At 46.4% G+C, this 24,614-nt stretch overlaps 1 protein-coding gene across 6 annotated transcripts in view; it reads right to left on the bottom strand.

Annotated features, from left to right (window-relative positions):
* The window catches only part of EEF2K (eukaryotic elongation factor 2 kinase), a 73,435-nt gene that overhangs the window by 7,697 nt on the left and 41,124 nt on the right, over positions 1-24,614 (bottom strand). For 4 of the 6 annotated variants that reach the window (XM_045848981.1, XM_045848980.1, XM_045848982.1 and 1 more), the window contains 13 exons: positions 23,703-23,763; positions 22,363-22,400; positions 21,760-21,931; positions 18,221-18,370; positions 17,805-17,937; positions 17,449-17,576; positions 16,563-16,764; positions 15,070-15,137; positions 12,365-12,442; positions 11,522-11,584; positions 9,868-10,002; positions 9,532-9,720; positions 3,124-3,248 (listed from right to left, as the gene is read on the bottom strand). In XM_045848981.1, the coding sequence (XP_045704937.1) occupies positions 3,124-3,248; positions 9,532-9,720; positions 9,868-10,002; positions 11,522-11,584; positions 12,365-12,442; positions 15,070-15,137; positions 16,563-16,764; positions 17,449-17,576; positions 17,805-17,937; positions 18,221-18,370; positions 21,760-21,931; positions 22,363-22,400; positions 23,703-23,763 (1,542 nt within the window). The remainder of the gene's footprint in view (positions 1-3,123; positions 3,249-9,531; positions 9,721-9,867; positions 10,003-11,521; positions 11,585-12,364; positions 12,443-15,069; positions 15,138-16,562; positions 16,765-17,448; positions 17,577-17,804; positions 17,938-18,220; positions 18,371-21,759; positions 21,932-22,362; positions 22,401-23,702; positions 23,764-24,614) is intronic. The other 2 variants (XM_045848984.1, XM_045848985.1) reach the window with 2 other exon arrangements.

Raw genomic sequence — 24,614 nt, 5'->3', positions numbered from 1 at the left:
AGGAATAGCAATCTTGTACCCCATCTCATGCTAGGCCCATACAGTAGGCTCTGGGTATCTCTAGCACAATGCGGGGCTTCCCCAGGAAGAGCTGGCTCCCTCTCTGGCTCTGCCCCTCTAGCCCCTCCTCTTTTCCTGCTATAGCATGTGAAAGGCCAAACCACCAAGGACACACACAGGTTCCAACCAAAGGTAAACACACAATACAAAACAAACAGGGCAGCTGCTCTTTCTCTTTGGGTATATGCTGACTCCATTACCAGGAATGTAAGTATTTATAGTACATCAGGAAAGAGCAAAGAGAGATGCAGATAAGAATGTCTATGGGTCTCATGAAGGTATTCCAGGACACACAGCTACACTGACTTGCTGTCCTCTCCTCCAAGGCCCTACCTAACCCACCTCAGCCCCAGGTCCTAGCTCCTGCTAATCTCCCCCCATGCTAGGCTCTCCGTTCCCAGACATGCCAGTTACTGTCTGCTCCTGGGCCTTTGCTGCTGCTCTGTCTGCTTGGAATGTTCTTTCCCCCTCTTTCCATACCTGGCTCCTCATCCCTCCAACCTCTGCTCATATGTCACCTCTTCAGAGAAGCCATCCCCAAATACCCGATTTCTTACAACTGCCTCAATTTGTAATTCTGTTTTCTTCTTCACTGTTGATTACAGTCCCCCCAAAGAGAATGAAAGCCCCAGGAAGGCAGGGACCAATGAGAGTAAACACATAGGCAGTTGTGAAAGCCTTGAGGGGCTAACCCTGATTCCATTTTTTTTTATAGAAGACAAGATCTTTTGAAAATTTTTGGTGGCACACCTAACAAACTAAGGTTTTAACCTTTGTCCGGAAGCCACTAAACTAGATTTTACCCCTTTTACTTCTGACCCTTCCTGGTCTTGAAGGGCAAAACAGAACTGCCCTGAAACTATTAAGTGGAAAAGAGGGGAAGGGCCTAGTCTCTCCCACCCACCGCCAACCCCAACTGACTCCACAACCAGTAGTTAGGGTGCCCATCCCTGTTTTGGAATTTGCAATGACTTTTCCTTGTCCTACTAGGTGGTAACTTCTGAGAAGGTGGAAACCCCTTACATGCAAGTTTGGGTCTACCTGGGGCCCTGCCTTACCCGGAGTGGCCCTCAATTAATACTCCCTGAATGGAAGAAGCTGGAGCTGCTTGGAATGAGGAAGAAGAATAAGAAAACGACTATAGTAGAAACTTAAAAAAAAAAAAGAAAAGAAAAACTTTGATAGCCCTGGCTGGTATGGCTCAGTACATTGAGCAACAGCCTGTGAACCAAAAGGTCACAGGTTCAATTCCCAGTCAGGGCACATGCCTGGGTTGTGGGCCAGTTCCCCAGTTGGAGGTGTGCATAAGGCAACTTCACACATTGACTCTTGCACATAGTATCTCTCCCACACTAATGTTTCTCTCCCTCTCTTTCTCCTTCTCTTCCCTCTCTCTAAGAAGTAAATAAAATCTTAAAAAAATCTTTGATAGATTTAACTACATAAATATTAAAAATCAATGTATCTCCAAACCTGGTGAACAACTGTCATTGAGTGGCACATGTGCCATCCCCTGTCCCCCCACATCTATGGTAGTTATCTTTAAAAAAATGTTTTAAGGCAACTCATATGCCAAATAGTTCTTAGCATTAATATGTAAAAAATTCTTACAAATCAATAAGAAATAAACTATTATGTCAAAGAAAAAGGAGACAAAGTACATGGAAACACACAGAGCAAAGATTTTTAGGTGCCTAGGTCCAGCAACCCCTGCCCACGCTGTGCTTCCCTACTACACTCCGTGGGCACCATCTACTCTGGCATTTGATCTGACACAATCACATTGTGTCTTTGTTGTTTACCTCCCCTCTGTACCAGTATAATTCTGAGTCCACTATGAAGCCGGCCACGTAGGTAGTCCACTGGAGGCGAGGTGGGAAGACCTAGGTTTTAGCTTTGCCACTACCAGATCTTTGACCATGGGCAAGTCCCTTCACTTCTCAGAACTAGTTTACTCATCCATAAAATGGGGGCCAAACATCCCTGCCCTGCCTGTCCAAAGACATGTGTTGGTTCATTCAGCCAACAATACTGAGACAGGCCCTATGTGAAGCTCTGGACTACAGATACACAGAAGTCCCAATTCTTATTCTCAGTGAAAGAGTGGTCCAAATATAAGGGAATGGTACAGTAAGTGTCTGATACCTTTTGCATGATATGTACAGGCAGGATGTCACATGTCCATATGTTTTAGACCCTAAAAGCTTGATATGACAGAGCCACTATCTTGACTTTCCTTCTAAACCCAGTGAGAGGAAGGTGAGACCCTGACCCAAAGGAGAGAACTGCCAGGCTGCTCCAACCCTGGAGGTTTAGATGATGAATGTGCTCACCCTGCTCCCTTCTAGAAAGCCACAGGCTCCTGAGGACAGCAGTGGGTAGCTGAGATCTAAGGGGAACCAAAGAGGGTCAGCAATGGGTCAATTCCCCCAACTGTCTTCCGCTCAGTCTGGACTTCTGGGATATCCCACTACCAAGCCAAGGAGATGAGATGAGGTTGGGCCATCCTCTCCTCCTCCCACTCCCACTCCTCCTCCCACTCCTGGCATTTCAGACTGAGTGATAACTGGAAAAGAGTTAGCACTTGCAGAGCCTTCAGGTGTCCCAAAGCCACTCTGGAAAACTCACATCAGGCCTGGGCTCACCCCAGAGCTTGCTTCCTTCCCTCCTCTCCCCCATGGAAGTGAAAAATAACAAAAATAAAAGTAGGAAGAGTAAATTCTAATCACCCATTACCCTAATATCTAGGAACAACCACTCTGTACCCAATGCTGAAAGGTGGCTGCCATGTATTTTGTGACTTACATGTCAGGCACAGTGAGAATTACAGGCATCACCTCATTTAACCGTCACACAACAATCCTAGGATGCAGGTTGTTATTCCCATTTTACACAATGAAGAAACTGAGGCCATGGAGGTAAAAATAACTTGCCCATGGTCACTGGACTGGAACTCAGTGGGAAGCCCAGCCTGGAACCCAGGTCAGTACTGATACTGGAGGGGGAAGCTCCCACCTGCAGCCCAGGTTCCCACCAGCTCCACGTGAATGGAGGCCACAGTACCTGTCTGGACTGAGGTTCTTGCCAGTGTCAAAAGCGCGTGCCACATGGATCATGGACTGCCTGTCGCCAGCTTCAGCTGCCTTCAGTAAGTAATCAAATCCTTTGGTTTTATTTTCTTCTGTCTCCTGTCAATATGAACCAGAGACGAGAAAAGAACAGGGAATGAGGTTGGAGGGGCTGTGAGGTCTCACTGATAAATCTTCTCCCCTTTTCTTGAATTGTTTGGAGAGCTCTAGACTGGGACTACTGTAGAATTGCATATCATGCAATGAGTTCCTTGGATTCCCATCAGGAAGGGGAAATGGAAAGCTTAGCTCTCTCTTGCTCATTGTCCTTTGTCTACTCTGATTCTTCCAAAGAGCCACATCATCTCCTGCCTCCAACAGTTGGAGGCTTTCTATATCCACTCTTTAAAAAAATTTTAGTAGTTTTATTGAGATATAATTCACATACCATATAATTCACGACCTTGAAAGTGTACAATTCAATAGTTTTTAGTATATATTCACAAAATGTGCAACCATCACTGTAATAATTTCAAACAATCAAAACACCATACCCCTTAATTGTCACCTCCAAATTGCTCCATCCTACACAACCCTAGGCAACCACTCATCTACTATCTGTTTCTAGGGATTTCCCTATTGTGGACATTTAATATAAATGTAGTCATACAAAATGTGGCTGGCTTCTTTTACTCACCATAAAGTTTCCAACGTTCATTTATGTTGTAGCATATATCGGTGCTTCATTCTTTTTATGGCCAAATAACATTCCGTTATGTGGCTATACCACATTTCCTTTATCCAATCATCAGTTATCAGTTGATGCACATTTGTTTTTTCTGCTTTTTAGATTTATGCTGCTGTGAAAATTTATGTACAGGTTTTTTTTATGGGGACGTATGTTTTTATTCTCTTGGGTGTACACCATGGAGTGGAACTGCTGGGTCATGTGTAAGTTGAGAGCTGCCCGGCTATTTTCCATAGTGGCTGCACTCCCACCAGCTTCCATTGTTCCACCAAGACCTATTCTGTAGCAGCAGCCAGAAAGATGCCTCTGAAGCCCCAGTTAGGTCATATTACTCTGTCAAAGTAGCTCCAAGACATCCTATCTTACTCAGAGACCAATCCAAAGCCCTCATATCAGCCTATTAGTTCCTTTTCAACCTTCGAGAAGTGTGGCAAAGACTACCAGCTGTCCCCCATATCCATTCTCGCCCACCATACTTCATTGGCACATGGCTGACAAGCAAGAGACTACATTTCCCAGCCTTCCCTGCAGCTGGAAACTGTGTCCTAATACAAACTCTGTCCAGTCACTAGTGATCACATTCCCTGTCATATTTTCTTCTCAGCAGTTCTGAATAATACTTGGCACAGGACGTGCTCTGTAAAAGTTAGTTATTTTAATTCTGCTGGACATTTTCATTTGTTATTACCTGTACTATACCCTTCCCCGCCTGAAAAGCTTGCTGTCATGAATAAGGAGCTAGGACAGTGTCCAGAGTATAGAAGATAGTCAACAAACATGAGAGGGATGCATGTCTTCACAAAACAACAAAAAAGGCCCCCAAAATGAAGGCATCAGGGAAAGTGGGAGATAAGCTTTCTAGAACACAGCAGCTTCTCAGGACACAAGGCCACTGTTTTCCTTGCTAAGCCATAAGCCTGCTGGAACTCAGTTCACTTTTTTCCTGTCTGCCCTGCCCTAGCCGCAACATTCTATCCAACCACATTCCTGCTAGGGGAAGCTGCCACCGTCTGTAGGCAACAGCAAGGCCTGTGGGATGCCTGCAGTTGAGGAAACCGAAATTGCTTCCGAGTCTCCTTACAAAGTAGGTCCTAGGCTGCAGTGGTGTATGCAGTCTGAGATCACAAGGAGATCTACCAGGGGCCTCTAAGAGAGGGATATCTGCTGGCCCTGGCCCTACTACTCATCCTGGGCCCAGATTTCCTTCATTCAGGCCTCAAAGCCTCTGAGTGTCCTCACTGGGCCGAGCTCTGTGACAGATACAGTGGCCTGCTGGAGCTGGCTCTACAGGTCAGGAGAACCGACTGAAATTTCCAGGAATTCTGCAAGCTATTATTAAAAATGAAATTTTGATAACTTAAAATTATAGGAATGGTAACAATTACTCAAAGCTCACCACTTTCTAAATATTTTACTCTTTGTTACTTATTACCTATACTCTTGAGATTAGTTCTACCCACTGCAGGGCTTCTCAGCCTCAGTACCGTTTTAAATCAGATTATTCTGTGCTGTGGGGCAGTCCTGAGCCTTGCAGGGTGTTAGCAGCCTCCCTGGCCTCTACCCACTAGATGCCAGTTGTACTCCCAGAGTTGTGACAACCAAAAATGTCTCCAGATATTGCTAAGTGTTCCCTGGAGGCAGAAAGGAAGAAATGACTAGTTGAGAACCACTGGTCTTTTCCCATTTCCATGTTCAGTGATGTCATATTGGTACTGTGAAAATGGCCACAGCAGGAGCCTTACACCACAGAAAGCAGAAAATACTACAGATCAAGATTTTATTGTCTTGGTTGAAAAAGAGATGAAAAAATATTCCTAATGCAGATTAACTTAAAAGTATGTTGTGTCTGTAGCCATTATACTGTGACTAACACAGGAAATTGAAGAAAAGTTTTTTGGTATTACCAGCAATGAAATGAAAGTATCAACCAATATTTACAATGACCAATATTTATGTCAAAACATCACACCTCCAACAATTGCAACCATAAGTGGGTAACAGATATAAAGTCCCACAGTAAGTAGTGAAAGCAATCTGTGAGAATCAACTGACTATATGGAATTTACAATAAAGAGTATGTTTATCATTGTTTGTAAATTGTATGCTCCAGTCTTTTTTTTAAAGATTTTATTTATTCTCAGAGAGGGAAGGGAGGGAGAAAGAGAAAAAGAGAGAAACATCAATGTGCGGTTGCTGGGAGTCATGGCCCAGGAGGCATGTACCCTGACTGGGAATCGAACCTGCGACACTTTGGTTCGCAGCCCATGCTCAATCCACTGAGCTACGCCAGCCAGGGCCGCTCCAGTCTTTTTTAAATTGAATTTACTGGGGTGACACTGGTTAATAAAATTATGTAAGTTTCAGGTGTACAATTCTATAATACATCATCTGTATATTGTATTGTGTTCACCCCCCTAGTGCCCCACATTCTTTATATCAATAAAATTTATAATAAATTTAGTGTATATATATGTGCATGCATTTCCTCCCCACCCCCAAGAGCCAACTGGTAAACACTTATCGGCACACCACTGGTTGAATAAGCAATATTCATTACTGTTGTCAAGGAGCAAGGAGGTAGGAGATAGACAAGTCATCAGTCTCAAAATCCCCTCCCAGAACCAAGCCTACCCCTCACCATCTAAAACAGGAAAAAAAATGGCTGTGGATTATCTCTTGCCCACACATGCCAAATAATCTACATGACTAAATCATATGATACTATCAATAATCTACTTTTCCTGACCTACAAAAATGGTAGTTTTATGAAGTTCAACTTCATGTGCACAAGGCTAATCACTGCAGCAATTTCTGTGATATCCAAAGAATGGAACAAACCCAAGTGTCCATCAACAGAGCAAAGGTTAAATAAAGCAGGTGGCACCCATGTAATGGGACATTATACCGCTGTTGAAAAGAATGAGGATGCTTTATAGTACTGAGGAAAAATGTCCACGGGATGCTGTCCAGTGAGAAAACCTAGGTCCAGGTGAGTGTGTGTGGTATGCTAACTAAAGAAAAAAACAGGGTAAAAATACTCTGTGCTGGTGTAAGGAAACTCTTTTTGTTTGTTTGTTTGTTTTTGTTTTGTGTTTATCATATAAATGGAACCAGACAATATGCATGCTTTTGAATCTAGTTCCTTCCACTTAGCATAATGCACTTGAGAGTCATCCATGTTGCTTCATATATCAGTACTTTGCTACTTTCTTTTTATGTTTGAATAGTATTCTACTGTATGGGTGTATCTCATTCAATAGCTAGCTGAAGGACATTTGGGTTCTTTGCAAGTTTTGGTGATTAGGAATAAAGCTGCTGTAACGATTTGTGTACTCATACATTTTTTGAGGGAGCATAGTTTTCGATTTTTTTGGATAAATGTAGAGAAGACTGCATTGCTACCTAATTAACAAGATTTGTGTACTTTCATGAATATTGTATGAATACAATTTCTTTTTTCTTTTTTTAATTTTATTTTAATCATTGTTCAAGTACAGTTTTCTCCCTTTTACTCCCAATCCAGCTCACCCTCCCAACCCTCCCCACTTCCCTCCCATTACCACCCTCCCCCTAGTTTTTGTCCATGTGTCCTTTAAATTTGTTCCTGTAAATCCTACCCATTATCCCCTGAAATTCCCTCTTCTCTCCCCTCTGGTCACTGTCAGTCTGTTCTCTATTTCAGTGTCTTTGGTTATATTTTGCTTGTAAGGAAACTCTTTGTACTGAGTTAAACAGTATCCCTCCCAATTCATGCCCACCCAGAACTTCAAAATTAGACCTGATTTGGAAATAGGATATTTTCAGATGTTAAGATGTTAATAATTAAGATGAGCTCACCCTGGAGTAGAGAGGTTCCTAAACCCCACATGACTGGTGTCTTTATAAGAGGAGAAGAGACAGAGATGGGAATGGACAGAGGCCATGTGAAGGCAGATATGGAGATTGGAGAGATGAAATCTGTTGGGTTGGCCAAAAGTTCATTTTTTTTTTTTCTATAAAATTGCTTTAGTAGCACTTAGTTGTCTTTAACTTACTGTAACAGCTGTCATGTTAGCATGCATTTAAAAAAAAACATCAAAATTGGTAAATTTTTGTGTAGCCATTTTAATATTGAAGATGGAATAAGCAATATTTTCGGCATATTATGCTTTACTATTTCACAAAAGGTAAAAACGCAACTGAAATGCAAAAAAATTTGTGCAATATATAGAGAAGGTGATATGACTGATCCAATGGGTCAAAAGTGGTTTGAGGAGTTTTGTACTAGAGATTTCTCACTGGACGATACTCCACAGTTGAGTAGACCAGTTGAAGTTGATAGTGATCAAACTGAGACATTGACTGAGAACAATCAAAAGTTATACCACACTGGAGATAGTTGACCTACTCAAAATATCCCAATCTATAAAATTATTCAGAAAATAGAAAATGTGTCATATTTTATGAAAAAAAAAATATGGACTTTTTGGCCAAACCAATAAAAGCCAAGGGACACTGCAGCTGTCAGCACACCCTAGAAGCTAGAAGAGAGAAGGAGGGAGCACAGCCCTGCAGACACCTTAGTTTGGACTTTTAGTTTCCAGAACTGTGAGGGAATAAATTTCTGTTGTTTTAAGCCACCCAGTTTGTGGTCATTTGTTAAGGAAGCCCTAGGAAACTAATAAACTATGGAATTCTATACAACAAACTAAGCTTTTAAAGAAAAAAAAAGATTAATCACATAAATGTGATACTTGTTCAAAAAGTTAAATAAAGTACTTTGGAGTGTCTTCACCTTCTTCTGATCCAAGACCCCTACCCACTGGCCCACTGAGGAGTGCTGGTGCCCCGGGCCCAGGCTGAGCCCAGCCTTGCCCAGCCACCTGTCCATCCACGACCCTGGCCCATGTGATACAGAGAATGGGAACAGATACACTGGGGCTACATGCTTGGGAGGGCCTCTCAGCTTCTCTAAGGGGAAGATCATATTTTGCAGGCCCAGATAGGACCTGTGGACTCAGTCCTTTCCTCACTGTGCGCATGGACCAGGGATTTCCCCACACATCCACATCCTGCTGTTTCAGGCCCAGATTCAGCCTCATCTCCTATACCACTCCCATATGCCCTGTGCTCTAGTGGTACTGGTCACACTGATCGCCTCCTGTCCTCAGATCAGCCATCCTATCTGTCGCCTCTGGGACTAAACACATGCTGTTCCCTCTGCCTGAACTGTTCCCTTCTCACAATACCATTCAGCCTTTATGTCTAACTTAGATATCTCTTTATTCATTGATTTCACTAATAAATACTGAGCATCTACTGTGTGCTGGGCTTTTTTTTTGGCCCTTAAGGATACCACCGAAACCAGCTTTGAAGAAGCAGGCATTATACCCTGGAAACCCCAGTTAGGGCCCTCCCTCATTCATTTCCATCATCTCTTCTGCTTCTTCCATCACAACTGTCATAATTACATAAAAATGGGACTGTCGCCTTCCACTCATTCCCCAAAGGCAGAGACCAATTCTACCAATTTCACCTCACTTAAGAGTACCTGGCCCCTACTGGTGACAGTTCCTGGCCCCTACAGGAACTGTCTGTGACAAGCATAAACCCCTCAGGACTGGGGGAATGGTGGGCTGACGAAGGCCACCTGGCTGGGTGCCAGGCCCCCCTCACCTTCAGAGAGACATCAGCCAGGATGTGGTGGGGCAGCTGTGAGTACATGAGTCCCAGGCCCACTATGGCCTCCAGCTCGCCCAGGTCAGCTGCACGCTCCAAGTGGAAGATGGCCGACTCTCGGTCCCAGTCTTCGTCCTTCTCACAGAAGCGCCCACCCTCATGGTAGCGCACCATGGCCAGATGGACCTGCCACATAAACTTGGGTGTTGGTTGGGTGGTCTGGGAGACCAAAGTTGCACTCAAGGGCCCCCACCCAGCCTGCAGGAGAAAGCAATGAGTGAAGAGGTGAGAGCTGGGTTGAAGAAAGGGCTCTGAAACAGACATCGCTGATACCTTCCCCAAAATGGACTTCCCAATTTTCTTTTCAAGGTCCAGAGCGTTAAGCCTTTGCACTTCCAGGGCCACAGCCGAAGGCCTCGGCAGGTGGAGACGGGAAGAGTTGAGAAGATTCCACTTCTCCACACAGACCTGAAGGGAGAGAACCAGGCATGGTGAGTTTCCAGGCCAGAGAAGCCAGGGGCTGGGCATGGTCATACTGTCACCAGCTGTCAGTAACTTCTACTACACAAGCCTGGTTAGCAAGGTGGGCAGTGAACCCTATGGTGTCAAATTCTATCAGCTCATGTTGCTGAGGGACAATGACAGCAACAGGACACAAAAGCTAGCAGAACAGACCACAGCAGTTCAAAGAAGTGTTTCCCTCATTTATCAATCTGGATGTGGTTGGGGAGGTTGGACCCTAAGCTGCCCATTGGCCAACTCTTCACAAGGCACAAGATGTCTGACTTTAGGCCTTACAATAAGTCCATTTGCTTTCCTCTGGGTATCAATTGTGTGCTTTAAGAAATGTCTCCCAGATACACACCCCTATTTAAAGGCTCTCACAGGACAGGGCCAGGCAGCTGTGTGTGCCCCAAACCTCCTACAACACACAAGGCAGCCCCCACAGCAGAAGATGGCCCAGCTCAGAATGTTGATGGTTGAACAACCCTGCCACATTCCACGCTGAGCCGTTGACCCAGCCGAGGAATAACACGTGACACATAGTCCATTCTAAGGGAGCTGCAGTCAAGCCTGCTGAGGTGACCAAAGAAGAGCATGTGCTGGAGGTGCAACTGGGATCCAGTCCAGGAGAGTAGGCAGGCTTGGAGGAGATATGACCATAGTGGGAGGAAGGACATTGCAGGTGGGAAAGCAACTTGCTTTAGCGCAGGCTGGAAGGTGAGAGGTTCAGCTGTGTCAGAACCAACTAGAGAAGAATACAGTGTTCCTAAGGGCTGGTTCTTCCCACACCGGGGAGGTGGTGATGATCACCTGAGATACTTGTTGGAAATACTAACTGGTAACCTGGGGAAAGTTGCTCAAGACCCCCGTTTTCTCCTATGTAAAATGGGGGTGAGTAACATTAGCCTATCTCATTGGGTGGCTGTCAGAAGTAAGTTAATATTACAAGGCACCTACATTGGCAGGACTTTAACATGTGAGCTATGGTTGTTTTAATCTCCCCTGCAAGACAGGTGATCTTGACATCCCTAATCCTCCCCAAAGGTCCCCCATCGTCTCATCCAGAGCAAAGGCTCAAAAATTATTTGCCAAGGGGATTGGTTCCTTTAAGAAATCTTCCTAGCCCTGGCTGGCGTAGCTCAGTGGATTGAGCACAGGCTGGGAACCAAAGTGTCCCAGGTTCGATTCCCAGCCAGGGTACATTCCTGGATTGCAGGCCATAACCCCCAGCAACCGCACATTGATGTTTCTCTCTCTCTCTCTCTCTATGTCCCTCCCTTCCCTCTCTAAAATAAGTAAATAAAATCTTAAAAAAAAGAAGAAGCTAAAAGTTATAAGCTCCAAAATGTTTTAAAAAAAAAAAGAAATCTTCCATTTTGGAGATGTGAAGCATATGGATAGGCTGCAGACATGAGGGAGGAGAAACAAAAGCAGCCTGGAGAGGCAAGCACAAAGCATTACAAGGGTTCCTCAGGAGCACTACCTGTCCGGAGCTTCCCAGGCTGTCTTCATCCAACTCATACCTCCGGTTACCACTTGAGTGGCCCTGACAGACAAAGAGAATAGAGTGACCCAAAGAGCATCTCTTCCTCCCCAAAACTGGTCTGGCCAAGAACCTCCTCCTGGGAAACTGATCCAGCCTCCCACGGACCCTCCTCTCAGGTAACCAGCCCGACCCCCACCAGGGAAAGGGGGAACCCTGCCTGACAAGCAGAGAGGATGCTGGGTAATAGGCAGGCCTGATGTGCTGGGGCAACCATAGCTCTCCTCTTGCTCTCCCTGTGTGCACAGGTGGAACTGACTCAAAGGCACAGGATCCCAGAAAACTGGGCCAAGTGCTTCCTCTAGCCAAAGCTCCCATTGCGTGTCTTTATTTGCAGTAACAAAGCTGAGACCAGAGGACTCCAGCAAGACTGGCCTTGATACTGACTTGGCATAGGGCTAAACCTTCAAATAGCTATGACACTGCCTTTGGCCACCCTTACTAGGATGCTGTGGGAGGTGCCTCAGAAATCTTGGGGGTCCTCCTAAGAATGCCAGATCCTGAGCCAGAGCTGGCCCTCCCACCCATACCAGCAGTATTCTGGCTTATTACCCAGCATCCTCTCTGCTTAACCACCTTCAATCTTGTGTTGGAGCCACCCCCTCCCCCACTACACTTACTGATCCCCACTACCCTGCTTTATTTCCTGCCATGCATTCACCTTTATTTGAAGTGATCTTTTCTTGTCACGTTCTCATGACCCACTCTCATTTTCCCTACCTCTCTATTTTCTAGACAATGAGGGACAGAAAACTCTGGTCTTGTTTCCTAGGAGTTTCTTACGTGTTCATGTGGCTCTGGGTCATCCAGCTCACCCCGCTTTTCACTGGGGTATCCGCTATCCCCACTCTTCTCAGAGTCCTGTGGAGAAAAGATGGCCTGAGGGTCTCAGTGGTCTTCTGAGTACCTGGTGGTGGTGACATCTGGACATCCCAGCCATGTGCTTTCTCTCCTTTGTCCCATCATCTCATTTAATATTCTCCTCCTTTTGCCCTTGCTGGTTGGGTGACAAGGGAGCAGTAGAAAGTAGTGATGAAGAGCTTGGGCTTGGGAGCCAGAGTGCCCAGGTTCAAATCTGAGCTCTGTGATTCGTCAGCTGCTCACCCTCTCTGAGCTTCAGTTTCCTTAGCTATGGGGATTTATTATAGCACCTACATCAAAGGCTATGAGGATGAAAGTGATAGTAGGGATCACAGTAGGCACTATTGTTAAGTGTGGCTCAACAATGCACGGGCAGAAAAACAAAAGCCTGATTTAAGGGATATAAGCCATAGATAAAAATGCAGCACTGGGAATGATATTTACTATAACTAAGCCCTTTCTCAAAACTGCACAGGTCACCTGGGCATTTTTTTGTTGTTCTACAACTGAGATCTGTTTAGAAAGGAAAAGTGATATAATTTATAACCTCTAAAACTACAATCACTTGTCTACCAATGTTGAGTTCTGGCCATATCTGCATGTCACCTACATCATTATTCAGCTAATACTTTCAGTATTTTCCTTCCTTATTCTACTAAGAAGTATTTCGAACATGCAAATAAGACAAGAGATACATCAACTGGTTGCCTCTCATGCACTCCCAACCAGGGACCTGGCCCATAACCCAGGCATGTGCCCTGATGGGGAATCCAACTGGCAGCCTTTTTGGTTCACAGCTGGCACTCAATCCACTGAGCCACACCAGCCAGGGCTACTTATATAAATACTTTTTAAAAAAAGCTTGGGATCACTAGCTTAAAAGTGAAACCTGGGTCACTGCAACCATACACAATGGAATCCCTGGTCCCTGTTTTGGTGGGATCCTCCACCCTACAAACCCTACAAACTCCCCTCCCAGCCTTCCCCAAGGCCTTTACTCTATGTGAGCTGAAAGGCTATTATTTGATTTTTTTTCAATTTTTAAAACTGAGGTATTATTTATAGATCACCCAACTGTTCAGGGAGTGGAATGAAAGGCTGTTTTTGAAAATGGACTGCAGGCTTTACTCAGAAGCTCCAGACAGCCTGATCCTTACACCTCCCCTACTGCAAGACCTTGAGCCACCCTCCCTCACCCCATCCCTCCCTCTGGAATCAAGACCAAGCTGAGCAACAGAGGGTTTCATACAACCCCCAGCTCTGGGTCCCTGGGCGAGGCAGCCAACCTTTCCAAGCCTCGTTCTCCCCATCTGAGTAATGGGGGGACTACCCACTCAGAGGTGAGGAACAGAAGCAAAGGGCAGCAGAGGGTGGGCTTGAATCTTGGCTCCATCACTAAGGGACTAGGAGCAAGTGGCTCAACCTCTGTGTGCCTCAGTGTCCTCATCTCTAAATCACAAATAATACGAGTCCTGCCCCATAAGTGGTAATATTGGGGAAAAGGAGCCGGTGGCTGAGGAACAGGCAAGAGCGAGACATTTTGCTGTGCCAATCCTTTGTACCTTTTCTTTTCAACTATAAGAATGGATGAGCTATCCTGAAATTCTTAAACTTATTCTAATTCTAGAATAAATTCTAATTCTAGAATAAATTTATTATGAAAGGAATTTTAAAAATCTACCTCCTATGCCCTGGCTGGTGTGGCTCAGTGGATTGAGCGCTGGCCTGTGAACCAAAAGGTCGCTGGTTCAATTCCAGTCAGGGCACATGCCTGGGTTGCAGGCCAGGTCCCTGGTGTGGGGGGAACGTGAGAGGCAACCACACATTGATGTTTCTCTTCCTCTCTTTCTCCCTCCCTTCCCATCTCTCTGAAAATAAATAAATAAATAAAATCTTCAAAAAAAAAAAACACAAAACTACCTTGTAGGTTGTAGGTTATTGTCAGGATAAATTGAGAATATCTATCAAACCCTCAACATAGCATTTGCCCACAATAATACTATTATTTTTTCCTTCCCCTTAAGAATTCTGAAAAGTAATCAAGAGTAAACTTGAACCTTTGGGACCATCTGATGATGCACTTGTGGTCTAGGCAAGTGTGACATTTCTATAAAGTCTGTTTTTAAAATTCCCAAGAATTTTAAACTTGATACTATGATGTATTTGCCTGAATGCAAATATGACGCTTTCAGTTTCTTACCACTGGGTCACCCAGAAGCTCCAAGAACCTGTTCTGTTTATCCAACCTGAGAGCATCGCAGCTGATTGTGCTGTCAGTGACAAGTCTGAACATGGCATAGCCCCTTCCCCCCAACATAGCTGTCCACATATAGGTGGCCAAACCAGCTCAGGGCTGAGCCCAGCAGTTACCAGAAGGTCACACTGTTGTTGACTTGGATTCCCTCTTCTCTAACCACCTCCAGGAAGGAGAATGGATCCAGCTCTTTCCAAAAATACTGCTGCCTTGGGCAGGAGGCTGAGATTCACCTGTACTCCTCCCCATGTCCTCTTGGCAGTGCCTGGAGCAGACCTGGGCTTCCCACCTCTGTACCTGCACATTCACCCTCAGTTACCACCAGACTAAGTGCACTCCTACCTGCCCTGCCCTTCCTTCCCTCTCCACTCACCCGGTGGTTGTCCAGATGGTCATGATATCGGGGAGCCTTGTTATCGAGGTCACTGAGCACAGGCCAATCTGGGCAGGGAGAAAACAGAGACAGACAGTGCTCTGGGTCCACTGCCAGGCAGTTCGCAAGGCGAACCCATAGCCTAGAGCTGACTGTACCTGTCACCAAGCTTTTATTTTAAATTTTTAAAGAAAGGTGCAATAAAGGGAGAAGAATGTTATTAGCACTTGGGTCCACAGCTATTTCTCGAGCATTTTCTTCAAGTCTGCTACTTGCCAGCTGTGGGGCCCTGAGCAAGTAGCTTAATCCCTATGCCTCCTCAGAGTTGTCATAATGCAAATAAATATATTTGTGTAACATGTTTGTAAGCACATGTGCATGGCCCACCATGGGCCTTCATAAGGTGCAGTTGTGAAGGAAGAAAGGCCATTTGTACATTTGGGGCCCAGTGAGGAGCGACAAGTAAGGGAGCCCCAGATGACTTCAATACCCACCATTTTCTGATGATCCCATCACCTCAGCCCCCCCCCCCCCGAGACCAAACATGGCTTATCTCTTGTTTCTACATAGTTTTTATGAATAGTTTTTACATTTTTACATGGTCAGAAAAAATCAAAAGAACAACATCTTGTGATATGTGAAAATTATATGAAATTCAAACCTCAATGTCCACAAAAGGAGTATTGAAATGACAGCCACACCTGTTTGCTTCAGCATTGTGGCATACGGGGGCATACAGACTGCAAACACAGAGACCGTGTGGCCTACAAAACCTAAAGCATTTACTTTGGCCTTTTAAGAACAAGCTTGTTGACTCCTGCTCCAGACTGTCCCCAAGGCCTTCCAGTAGAGATATCTAAAAGATCTTTAACATTTGACATGGAATCCTCTCCTGTTCCCCCACAGCCCCCAGCTGAACAAATAGCTGCACCATCCTTTCAGTTCTCAGGCCAAACCTTGGCATCAGCCTTGCCTCCCTCTTTCCTGTAGACATCCACATCATCAGCAAACTGTCACTTCAACTTCAGAAATAATCGTTTTTCTCCTTTGACCTAGTCATATGCCAATAATCCACTTTCTAACATTGAACAACCCTCAGATTCCTATAAAAACCTTATTGGACTATGACAGATGATTCCCTTAAGATACTACCAATCTTTATATGTTAATACTTTATTTAGAATTTCTGTATTATATATTTGTAAGTGAGGTTTGAATATAGTTTTCTTTTTCAGTGTTTTGCCAAGTTTTGCTAGTTTCATAAAACACACTGAAAAACATTTTCTACAATATGGGTTGCTTTTATAGCATCCAGATGACCTGCTGCATCTTGAACATTTATTAAAAGAACTCACCTGTAAAACCCTCTGGGACATGAATCTTTTTGGTTAGTGTGTCTGATTTTCTAAGATTAAGTGAAAGCCAGTTTAGCTCTGTAGGCCTGGTGCCTGTCCCCTCCAAGGACAAGGATCAAAGACCAAACAATCACTTACAGAGGAGGTCCAGTTTCTGCCTGTGTGGCATGGCTGAAGATGGGGAGGAAGGGAGAGAGTCGAAGGTCATGTCATTCATGTTCTCATCTCCAGAGCTCTCTGAAAGGTGGAGAAGCAAGGGTGGCCGGCTCCCAGAGAGCGTCCTTACTCGGGGGCTCCCACACTTTTCCTCTGTCCCCCTCAAGATGGTCTTGGCTGATTGCTGGAGAATTAACAGGGACATTCATGTCACAAAGGCACCCTCTGGGGAGTGGGGGCTCTTCCTGTTGCCTGTTGTTGCTTTGAACTCTGACATCCTATGGCTCTTATGCATGCCTGTTTAGGGACTGGTAGGAAATCTGAAAGGACTAAGTGAGGATTAAGCCAAAGGGGCATCTCAGAGAGGGACTGGCCAGCCAGTCTCCCTCAAAGCACTAACAACATTTCCCAGCCCTGACCTGGGGAATAGATATCACTCCATATTCAGAATCCCAAGCTGGTCTTTTCCAATATTCTCTTGTAGTGGGGTTGGAGTGGGCACATCCAGGATACAGTGAGGGGCCCAGAGAGCCAGGTCCAAGTCTAATCCAGCTATTCGTCGACACACACGCAAACACACACACACCATACACCTCTCTCCCAATCTCTATGCACCTGGTCTAACTCTGGTCAAAAATGGGCCCAAATCAAGCATACCCCAGTTACTCTATTAGTAGGACACTCAGGGAGGCTTTGTGCACTTATTTGGGAGGGATGAGGGGCATGGATGGGACTGAGGTCCTTCCAGTCCTGATACTCTTCAATTAAGCATTGCAGGCTGGGGCTACTGTCACCCAGTGAAGCACGTTTGCTAGCCCAGCAGCAGAAGGACACCAGCAGTCCCAGAAGGCTCATGTGGGGTACCCACCAGCAGCTTGGTGTTCTGATTCACTGCATCCTGCTCTCTTGGCGAGAGGTCGAAAGGAGCGAGTCCCATGCTCTTGCAAATCCGGTTGCAGGCATGGGAGTAAAAGAAGAGGGCCATGCCCCGGACACCTGAGGACAAAGTAGTGGTGTCAGGGGTGTGGCTCTGCTTTGTGACAGGGGCAAATGTAAACGGTGCTGAAAAGGGGAGAGGTGGGGTCCCAATGTCCTAGGATCCTATCACCACCACCTTGGCAAGGCTCTGACTTGCCCTGTTTTTGCTGGCTGTACAAAGAGCTGGGGGATTTGAGGGAGGGGTGTGTGGTCTCTGTGGAAAGGCCTCTGGCTTTCCCCAGCTACCTAGGTTGCCATCTCCAAAGTCAGTGCCCTTCACGGTGTGGATCTGTGGATCGGTGTAGAGGTCGCCCACACCCTGGATGTCCACCACAATCAGCTGATGGCCAGAACGCTCAAACGTGAAGTGGCTGAAGGCCTGTGGGGGACAGGAAGAAACAGGCTGTAGGCTATGTGGACATTGGCCAGCCACTACTCTGAAAGACTAGGACACCCCAGCTCTGCCTATGGTGGGGGCCTTCTCTGCACAGGGGAGTTGTTTAGAGGAAAAGACAAAGGAAGGAGCCCTGTAACTTGGTAGAAACCTCCAGGTGGCTGACAGAGCTGGCATGGGATATCCTTTGTGATGCTCCATACGGCTTGAGGGCCTCTAAGGCTGAGAACCCCCTCCCCAAAGGGACCTTTGGCTCCAGGGACCACACCTGTGGTGTCAGGCGCATGTTGTCATCACGAACAAAGCCTGAGTTGGAGTTGTACTTGATGTACTTGCCCTCGATGTAGTGCTCCAGATGGAAGAGGGGCTTGCCCGGCCTCTCTTTCAGCTCCATGACACACATCTGCATGATGTCTACCTGGTGGAGGGAGAGGCAGACCAGGTGGGAGGACAGGGCCCTGGTGGCAGCCTCCCCTGACAAGGGGCAGGAGCAGAGGCATTGAGAGGAGCCAGCCTGCCAGAGCTCCATCATTTAGCAGCATTCTGAGGCAGAACCCAGAATCCAGTGTCCCCTCTTCCTCTGAGAACATAAACCCATATGGCCTGAATGTATTCCCCTCCCTGAATTCATGTGTTGTGATCTTAACCCTCACAGGTGATGGTATTAGTATCTGGGCCCGGTGGAAGGTCACTAGGTCATGAGAGTGAAGTTCTGATAAATGGAATGAGTTCTCTTAGAAAAGAGACCCACAGAGGTCCCTTGCTCTTCTGCCAGATGAAGACAGCCAGAAGGTGCTGGAAGAGGGTCCTCACCAGAATTCAACCATGTCAGCACCTTGATTTTAGACTTCCCAACCTCTAAAACTGTGAGTAATAAATTTCTGTAGTTTATAAGCTACCCAGTTTGTGGTATTTTGTTGTAACGGTCCAAACAGACTAAGACAACCCCCAACCCTGAGTTTTAACATGATGCACTGCCATCCAGTAGGGATGACATTGCTTGGCTTGCCTTGCCACTAGGTGTAGCCATGTGACCAAGCCCAGACAAGAAGCCAGCAACAGTGATGATGCAATTCCAGCCTGCCCTCCTCTCCTTTGGTCCCTTCCTGAGGCTGTAAGGTGGACACCTGCCAATGAGCCAGAACTGAGCACTGGTCCAGGGTGACCCTCAGGGGATGGCAGAGCAATTGGAAGGAACCAGGCCTCTGGATGACTTAAGAAAGCAAGGTACCAGCCCACCCTAAGCACCCCTATCACTGAGGGACTGTTAAAAAAGAAAGATACTATTTCATATTAGCACACATTTGTAGGCCTGTCTACTAAGCAAACTGGCTTGTGCCTTACATTAATACTGTGAGTCTGGGCAAGTTATTTCACCTCTCTGTGCCTGTTTCCTCACCTGTGGAATGGGGATCTCAGACTTCACATAAGGATGAAATCTCCTGGTGCACAAAAGACTGTCAGGGTTTGCTGAGGTCATTATCAATTCTAGAGCAGACACAATTCTAGAGGAATATATACCAAACTAAACAGTGAAGAATTGTGGGGAACTCAGACTTTCCTTGCTGAATTTTTCACAAAGTGTATGTATAATTCTATACACAGAAGAAAATGTGTAAGTGCTGTGTTGGGTGTAAGTAGAGTAGAGAAGACCTGCAACTCCAACATGTGCCCTTAATCCCTTCTACAGCAGTCTGGGTTCCCCACAGGAAATGAGCTCCCAGGGAGCTACTTGGCTGTCACCAGATGGGCAAGCAAGATCTGCAGAGGCCAAAGGGGCCCAGAGCTGAGAGCCGAGAGCTGCCCTAAACAACCTGTTCCAAAAACCAGCCTGAGGGGCAGTGCAGCCAGTTCTCAGGATCCTCACCCAAATGCAGGCTCCCAACTGACAAGGAAGCCTGAGGCTAGTGGGCCACCTGCTTTGCCAGAGGGCTCACTGGGTAAGAGGCAGTGGCAGGAGTGCAAGCAGGAGGAGACACCCAGCTCCTCCTCAAACACCCACATCCTCTCCTTCATTAATTCAACTACATTATCATTTCCTGACCACCTAGGCACTGGGGTACAGAGTGAAGAAGGCAAAGAAATCCCTGCCCTCAGGGGAAAGGCTATTCAAATATTAAATACATAAACAAGATTCCTTCAGATAGTGTTAACTGCTCCAAAAAAAGAAACCAGAACAAATGGAATGACATGACAGAGGGTGACAGTGCTGGAAGGGCTACATCATTTAGGATGGTCTGGGTGGTCTCTGAGTAGGTAACATTGTGAGCTGAGACCTGAATTAAGAGAAGGAGCTTGCCATGCAAAGCATTGTAGAAACCTATGTGGGCTGAGGACATAGCCAGGGCAAAGGTCCTGAGGCACGGAACAGCCTCAGGGAAGAAGAGAAAGGAGGCCTAGCCAGAGACTAGATAATTACTGAGGGGGTCACAGGTCATTAGGGTGAAGACTGTGGCTTTTTAAATGTTTTCTTTTGGTGAGAGAGACAGAGAGAGAGAGGCAGACAGACAGGCAGACAGAGACAGGCATCAATTTGTTGTTCCACCTATATATGCAGTCATTAGTTGATTCTTGTACGTACCCTGACCCAGGATCAAACCCACAACCTTGGTGTATCGAGATGGTGTTCTAACTAACTGAGTTATCTGGCCAGGGATGGACTGTGGCTTCTTGTGTTCATCTTAAGAGCACTTAGTTAAGGGTCCTGCAAACAGCAGGTGCTCAATGAATTCTGCTGGTTGCCTGGAAATGTGGCTCTCCTGAAGCACCCAGGACAGTGCCTTCTATCCAGTAGGTGCTCACACAGTGGGCCAGCTAAGCTGTGAATTTAGGCAGGGCAGAGCCCTGGGGTGCCATTTCCTTAAATGTCTGAAGGCAACAGGAAATTCTATTTGGCCTCCAGTCACTCAATACCCTGGCAACAAAATTGAAGAAACCAACCAGGCTGGTGTTTGGAAAGTCTGGCTTTGAGCCCTGGCTCCATCTCTATCTGTTAAGGCAGTTCACTTAACCCCTTTGGATCCTGGTTTCCCCAGGAAAAGATATCCATCCCCTTCCACTCTCCTTCTGCTTTTTCTTGGAAACCACAATCTCAGCTCCAGAAGGATCTACATTTCTAGTTCTAAGGGTAGGCACATGGCTTAGGCCTGCTGAATCTGCATGTCCCCTTCCCCTGGCCATTGTGATTGGCTCAGAGACAGGCACCTGACTGTCAGCCAATGAAACCCAGTTCTGAGACTTTCACTGGCAGTTCTGGGAAAACAGTTGTTGTCACTTTGCCACAGTTGCTGAGAAGACGGAAAGCAAGGCTGCAGCTGCTGGGGTCCAACACTCCACAGCAAGCCAAGAAGCTGCCTGGGAGTGATGGCAACACAGAAGGGCACAGAAGCTAGAGGTGGAGGAAAATACCCAACAACCTCAGCTTGGTCCTGGGCCCAGCCATGCCTGTGGTCAGTGCTATTTATCAGTCCCACAAAGCAATACATTTCCTTTTTGGATTATATTCCCTTTTTGTGTTTCTGTCATTTGCAAACAAAAACCCTAACTATTAGATCCTACTTGTAAATGGGATGCAAACATTCCAACTCACCTCAAACAACCCGAACATTCTGTTTTTAGGAATAAACAACTCTTTGCACCTGGTCCATTGTGCTTGATAAATGGTGGTTGTTAGTAGCTACTGTAGTTAAGATGGTGAAGAAGAAAACCTGTGACTGGCACCACCATCATCACCCTTATCACCCTCATCTCCTGACACTGTCCCTGGCTGCTCTGGTTGGGATAGGTGGCAAGGACAGTGCCACATACCTGTTTGGGGGGCTTGTGCCGATTATACTCCTCTCCCCAGAGCTTGGCTTCCATCTGTAAACGCACATCCTCAAAGTACACGTCCCTGTCCACTGACTCAATGTAGCGCTTTGCCACGTAGTTAGAGGCTCCCTTCCACTGCTGGGTGTGCAGGAAGTTGGAGAGCTTCTTCCTGGGGAGAGAAGCAGCAGGGGGCCTGCCTGGTCAGTGGGTTCACCAGGGATCCAGCCCTGAGTCCTCAGGACAAGGACACCTGGCTGAGCCAGGAACAAGCTGTGGGAGGTGGGAGGGGTTTCCTTATTGCACTGCATGCTTCACAGAGCTTGGCAGGGGACTTAAGGGACACTAGTAAAGGTCTCCTATCCCATGCCCCTTGGCCTCAAAGAACCAGAGTGGTGATGAGTAGGATACTCTTTGTTCTCCCCAAGCTTATCCCCACAGCCAGGCCCAACATGTGGTCCAAGGGAGACCAGGTGGAGAGGAAATGGGTTACAAGAAGCAGAGGCCACAGACTCCATTCCCAGGCCAGAAATGTCACAAGGACCCTGCTCTTAGAAGCCTGAGGGAGTCTGGGCAGGACCCTGAGAGCAGGTTGTCACTTACGTCCTGAAGCACTCCCTCATTGCTCCACGGCCAAAGGGCTGAAAGACACCACAAGGAAGGAGTTATCAGTCCCCATGCTCCACCCAGAATCAACCCCATGTCAGGAGGACATTTCTCCTTTGGATGGCACCCACCAAATGGACCTCATCTCAATCCTAAAATCTCTGGCCCTCCCTCCTATACCCCAGCACTGAAGGCTGACAGAACTTCCAAGCCTGGAGGCTGCAGGAATAAAAGCACCTCATTCCCTGACTCCAGCTGAGTGGAAGAACTCCCAGGGGGTGATGATGTTCTGGGGGGCAACACAGTGGGGGAGACAGTGCATGCCAAGGGATGTGTTTATAGCTCCATCTGTAACAGAACCCCAATGTCCATCAATAACATAATAAATTACATTTATTCATTTGGTGAAATACTGCATAGCAATGAGAATGAAAATATTACAGTTCCAGCAAAAACATGTACAAAGCTCATAGATAAAATGTTGAGCAAAAGAAGCCATACTAAAAAGCACACCCACCATATGGCTTCATTTATATGAAATACAAAAATGGGCAAAACTGACCTGGGGTGACAAAATTCAGGCTGGTGCTGACCCTCAGGTGTGAAGAAGAAGTGACTGGGCTGAGGGGCTCCTAGGGCTGGTGACACTCTGTGTCCCGCTCTGGGTGCTGGTTACATGGGTGTTCACTCCATGAAACCCACTGATCTATATGCTTTTCTGCCTGTGCAATACACTAATGGAAGTTTCAGGAAACATTCCTTCCCCTCACTATGCAGGAAGTCCTCTATTTTCTAGTCTATTTCTTTTTTCAAAAGGCTGGTGGCTAGCCATTAAATTCATGTTACAACTCAGCAATAGGTAGTAACCTGCAATTTTAGAAAACTATAACCATTTACAGTCAAGTGATTTTCGATAAGAGTGCCAAGAAGGGTATTTTGATATAGGATGACCAGAATAGGGAAATCTATGGAGGTGGAAGGCAGCTTAGTGGTTTCCCAGGGTTGGGCACAGAGAAAGTAACTGGGTGCTGACGTAATGGCTACGTGTGGGGTTTCTCTTGGAGACAGTGAAATGGCCTGGAATTAACTGTGGTGACGGCTACACAACTCTGTGACACACTAAAAACCAGTGAACTGTACACTTCACATCAGTATGTTGTATGATGTGTGAATTATATTTCAATAAATGTGTTATAAAAAGTTACATATACAATACTGTAAAGAATTCCCAAAAGTTAAAAAAATAAAGTGGGTGTGGAAGAGAGGGAACATGAACTGAAATCAGCTCGAGAAAACCCTTCTCAGTCTTGCCCCTCCGGGCTGAACGATCTACTCACCTGAGATGCCATCTTGATCAGAACTTCATCCTCCAGCCACTGCCCGGTGACAGCGTTGTACCTGCAGAGACCAGAACCCACCACAGGGTGCAGCATCCATCACCTGGTCCTGTCACTTACTGGATAAAGGCTCCCCACTGCCTCTGGATCAAGCCCATTCTTTACTCAGTGGTCCAGTGGACTTCCTAGGTTGGGTTTGAGGACACTTTCCCATCCTTCCAGGTCCCCACATACTGGTCTCCTTTCCTTCCTCAAACTCAGGGTGCCTGTCCACCCTGTGCCCCCAGCACTTACTGCTGTGCTATGGGTGAGCTCCCCCGGACTGAGAGACCACACAGGCAGGCCCATGTCTGTCCTATTCACTACAAGGCCTGGTGTGTATGTGGATGCTTAACAAATGTACACTGGATTAATGACTGAATAAATAAATATCCTTATTATAATTGGGCTACATAACAAATGATGTGTCCCAGGATGGAGGGTGGCAGTGTCCTTGACCTTGCCAGGCACCTGTGTGCAGCCCAGCCCAGGTAGCTGGTGTGTCTCCTGGTAACTGTCCAGCATAGGCAGCTGGCTGCTACATGAACAGCCAAAGTAGAGAGGGATGGAAAGGGTTCCAGAATATTTCCATCTCTCCTTTCCCAGGAATCCTCTCTCCCTAGCCCATATGCCCACAGGCCTGGCTGAGCCTCAAACAGATATGCCTGGTGGAAAGTGCCTCAGCTCAGTAAATCTCTATTGTAAAATGTCCCCCAGGACTGAAGTGTTCTTAGCTCTAGCAGAAACTTCCCTAGCCCTCCCCAAAGCAGGAGAGACAGACTCGAGAATACTCCCAATCCCAGTATGAACAGCTTCTCAGAGCCTGAAACCTCCATGAGGAAGAATGGCAGAGGTAGCCTCCCCCAGGCCTGA

This window comes from Phyllostomus hastatus, unplaced genomic scaffold (assembly GCF_019186645.2).
Source record: "Phyllostomus hastatus isolate PE091 unplaced genomic scaffold, TTU_PhHast_1.1 phas_contig_64, whole genome shotgun sequence".
NCBI lineage: Eukaryota > Metazoa > Chordata > Mammalia > Chiroptera > Phyllostomidae > Phyllostomus > Phyllostomus hastatus.
Note: the sequence above shows the minus strand (reverse complement) of the source record. Positions and strands in the feature narration are given on the sequence as shown.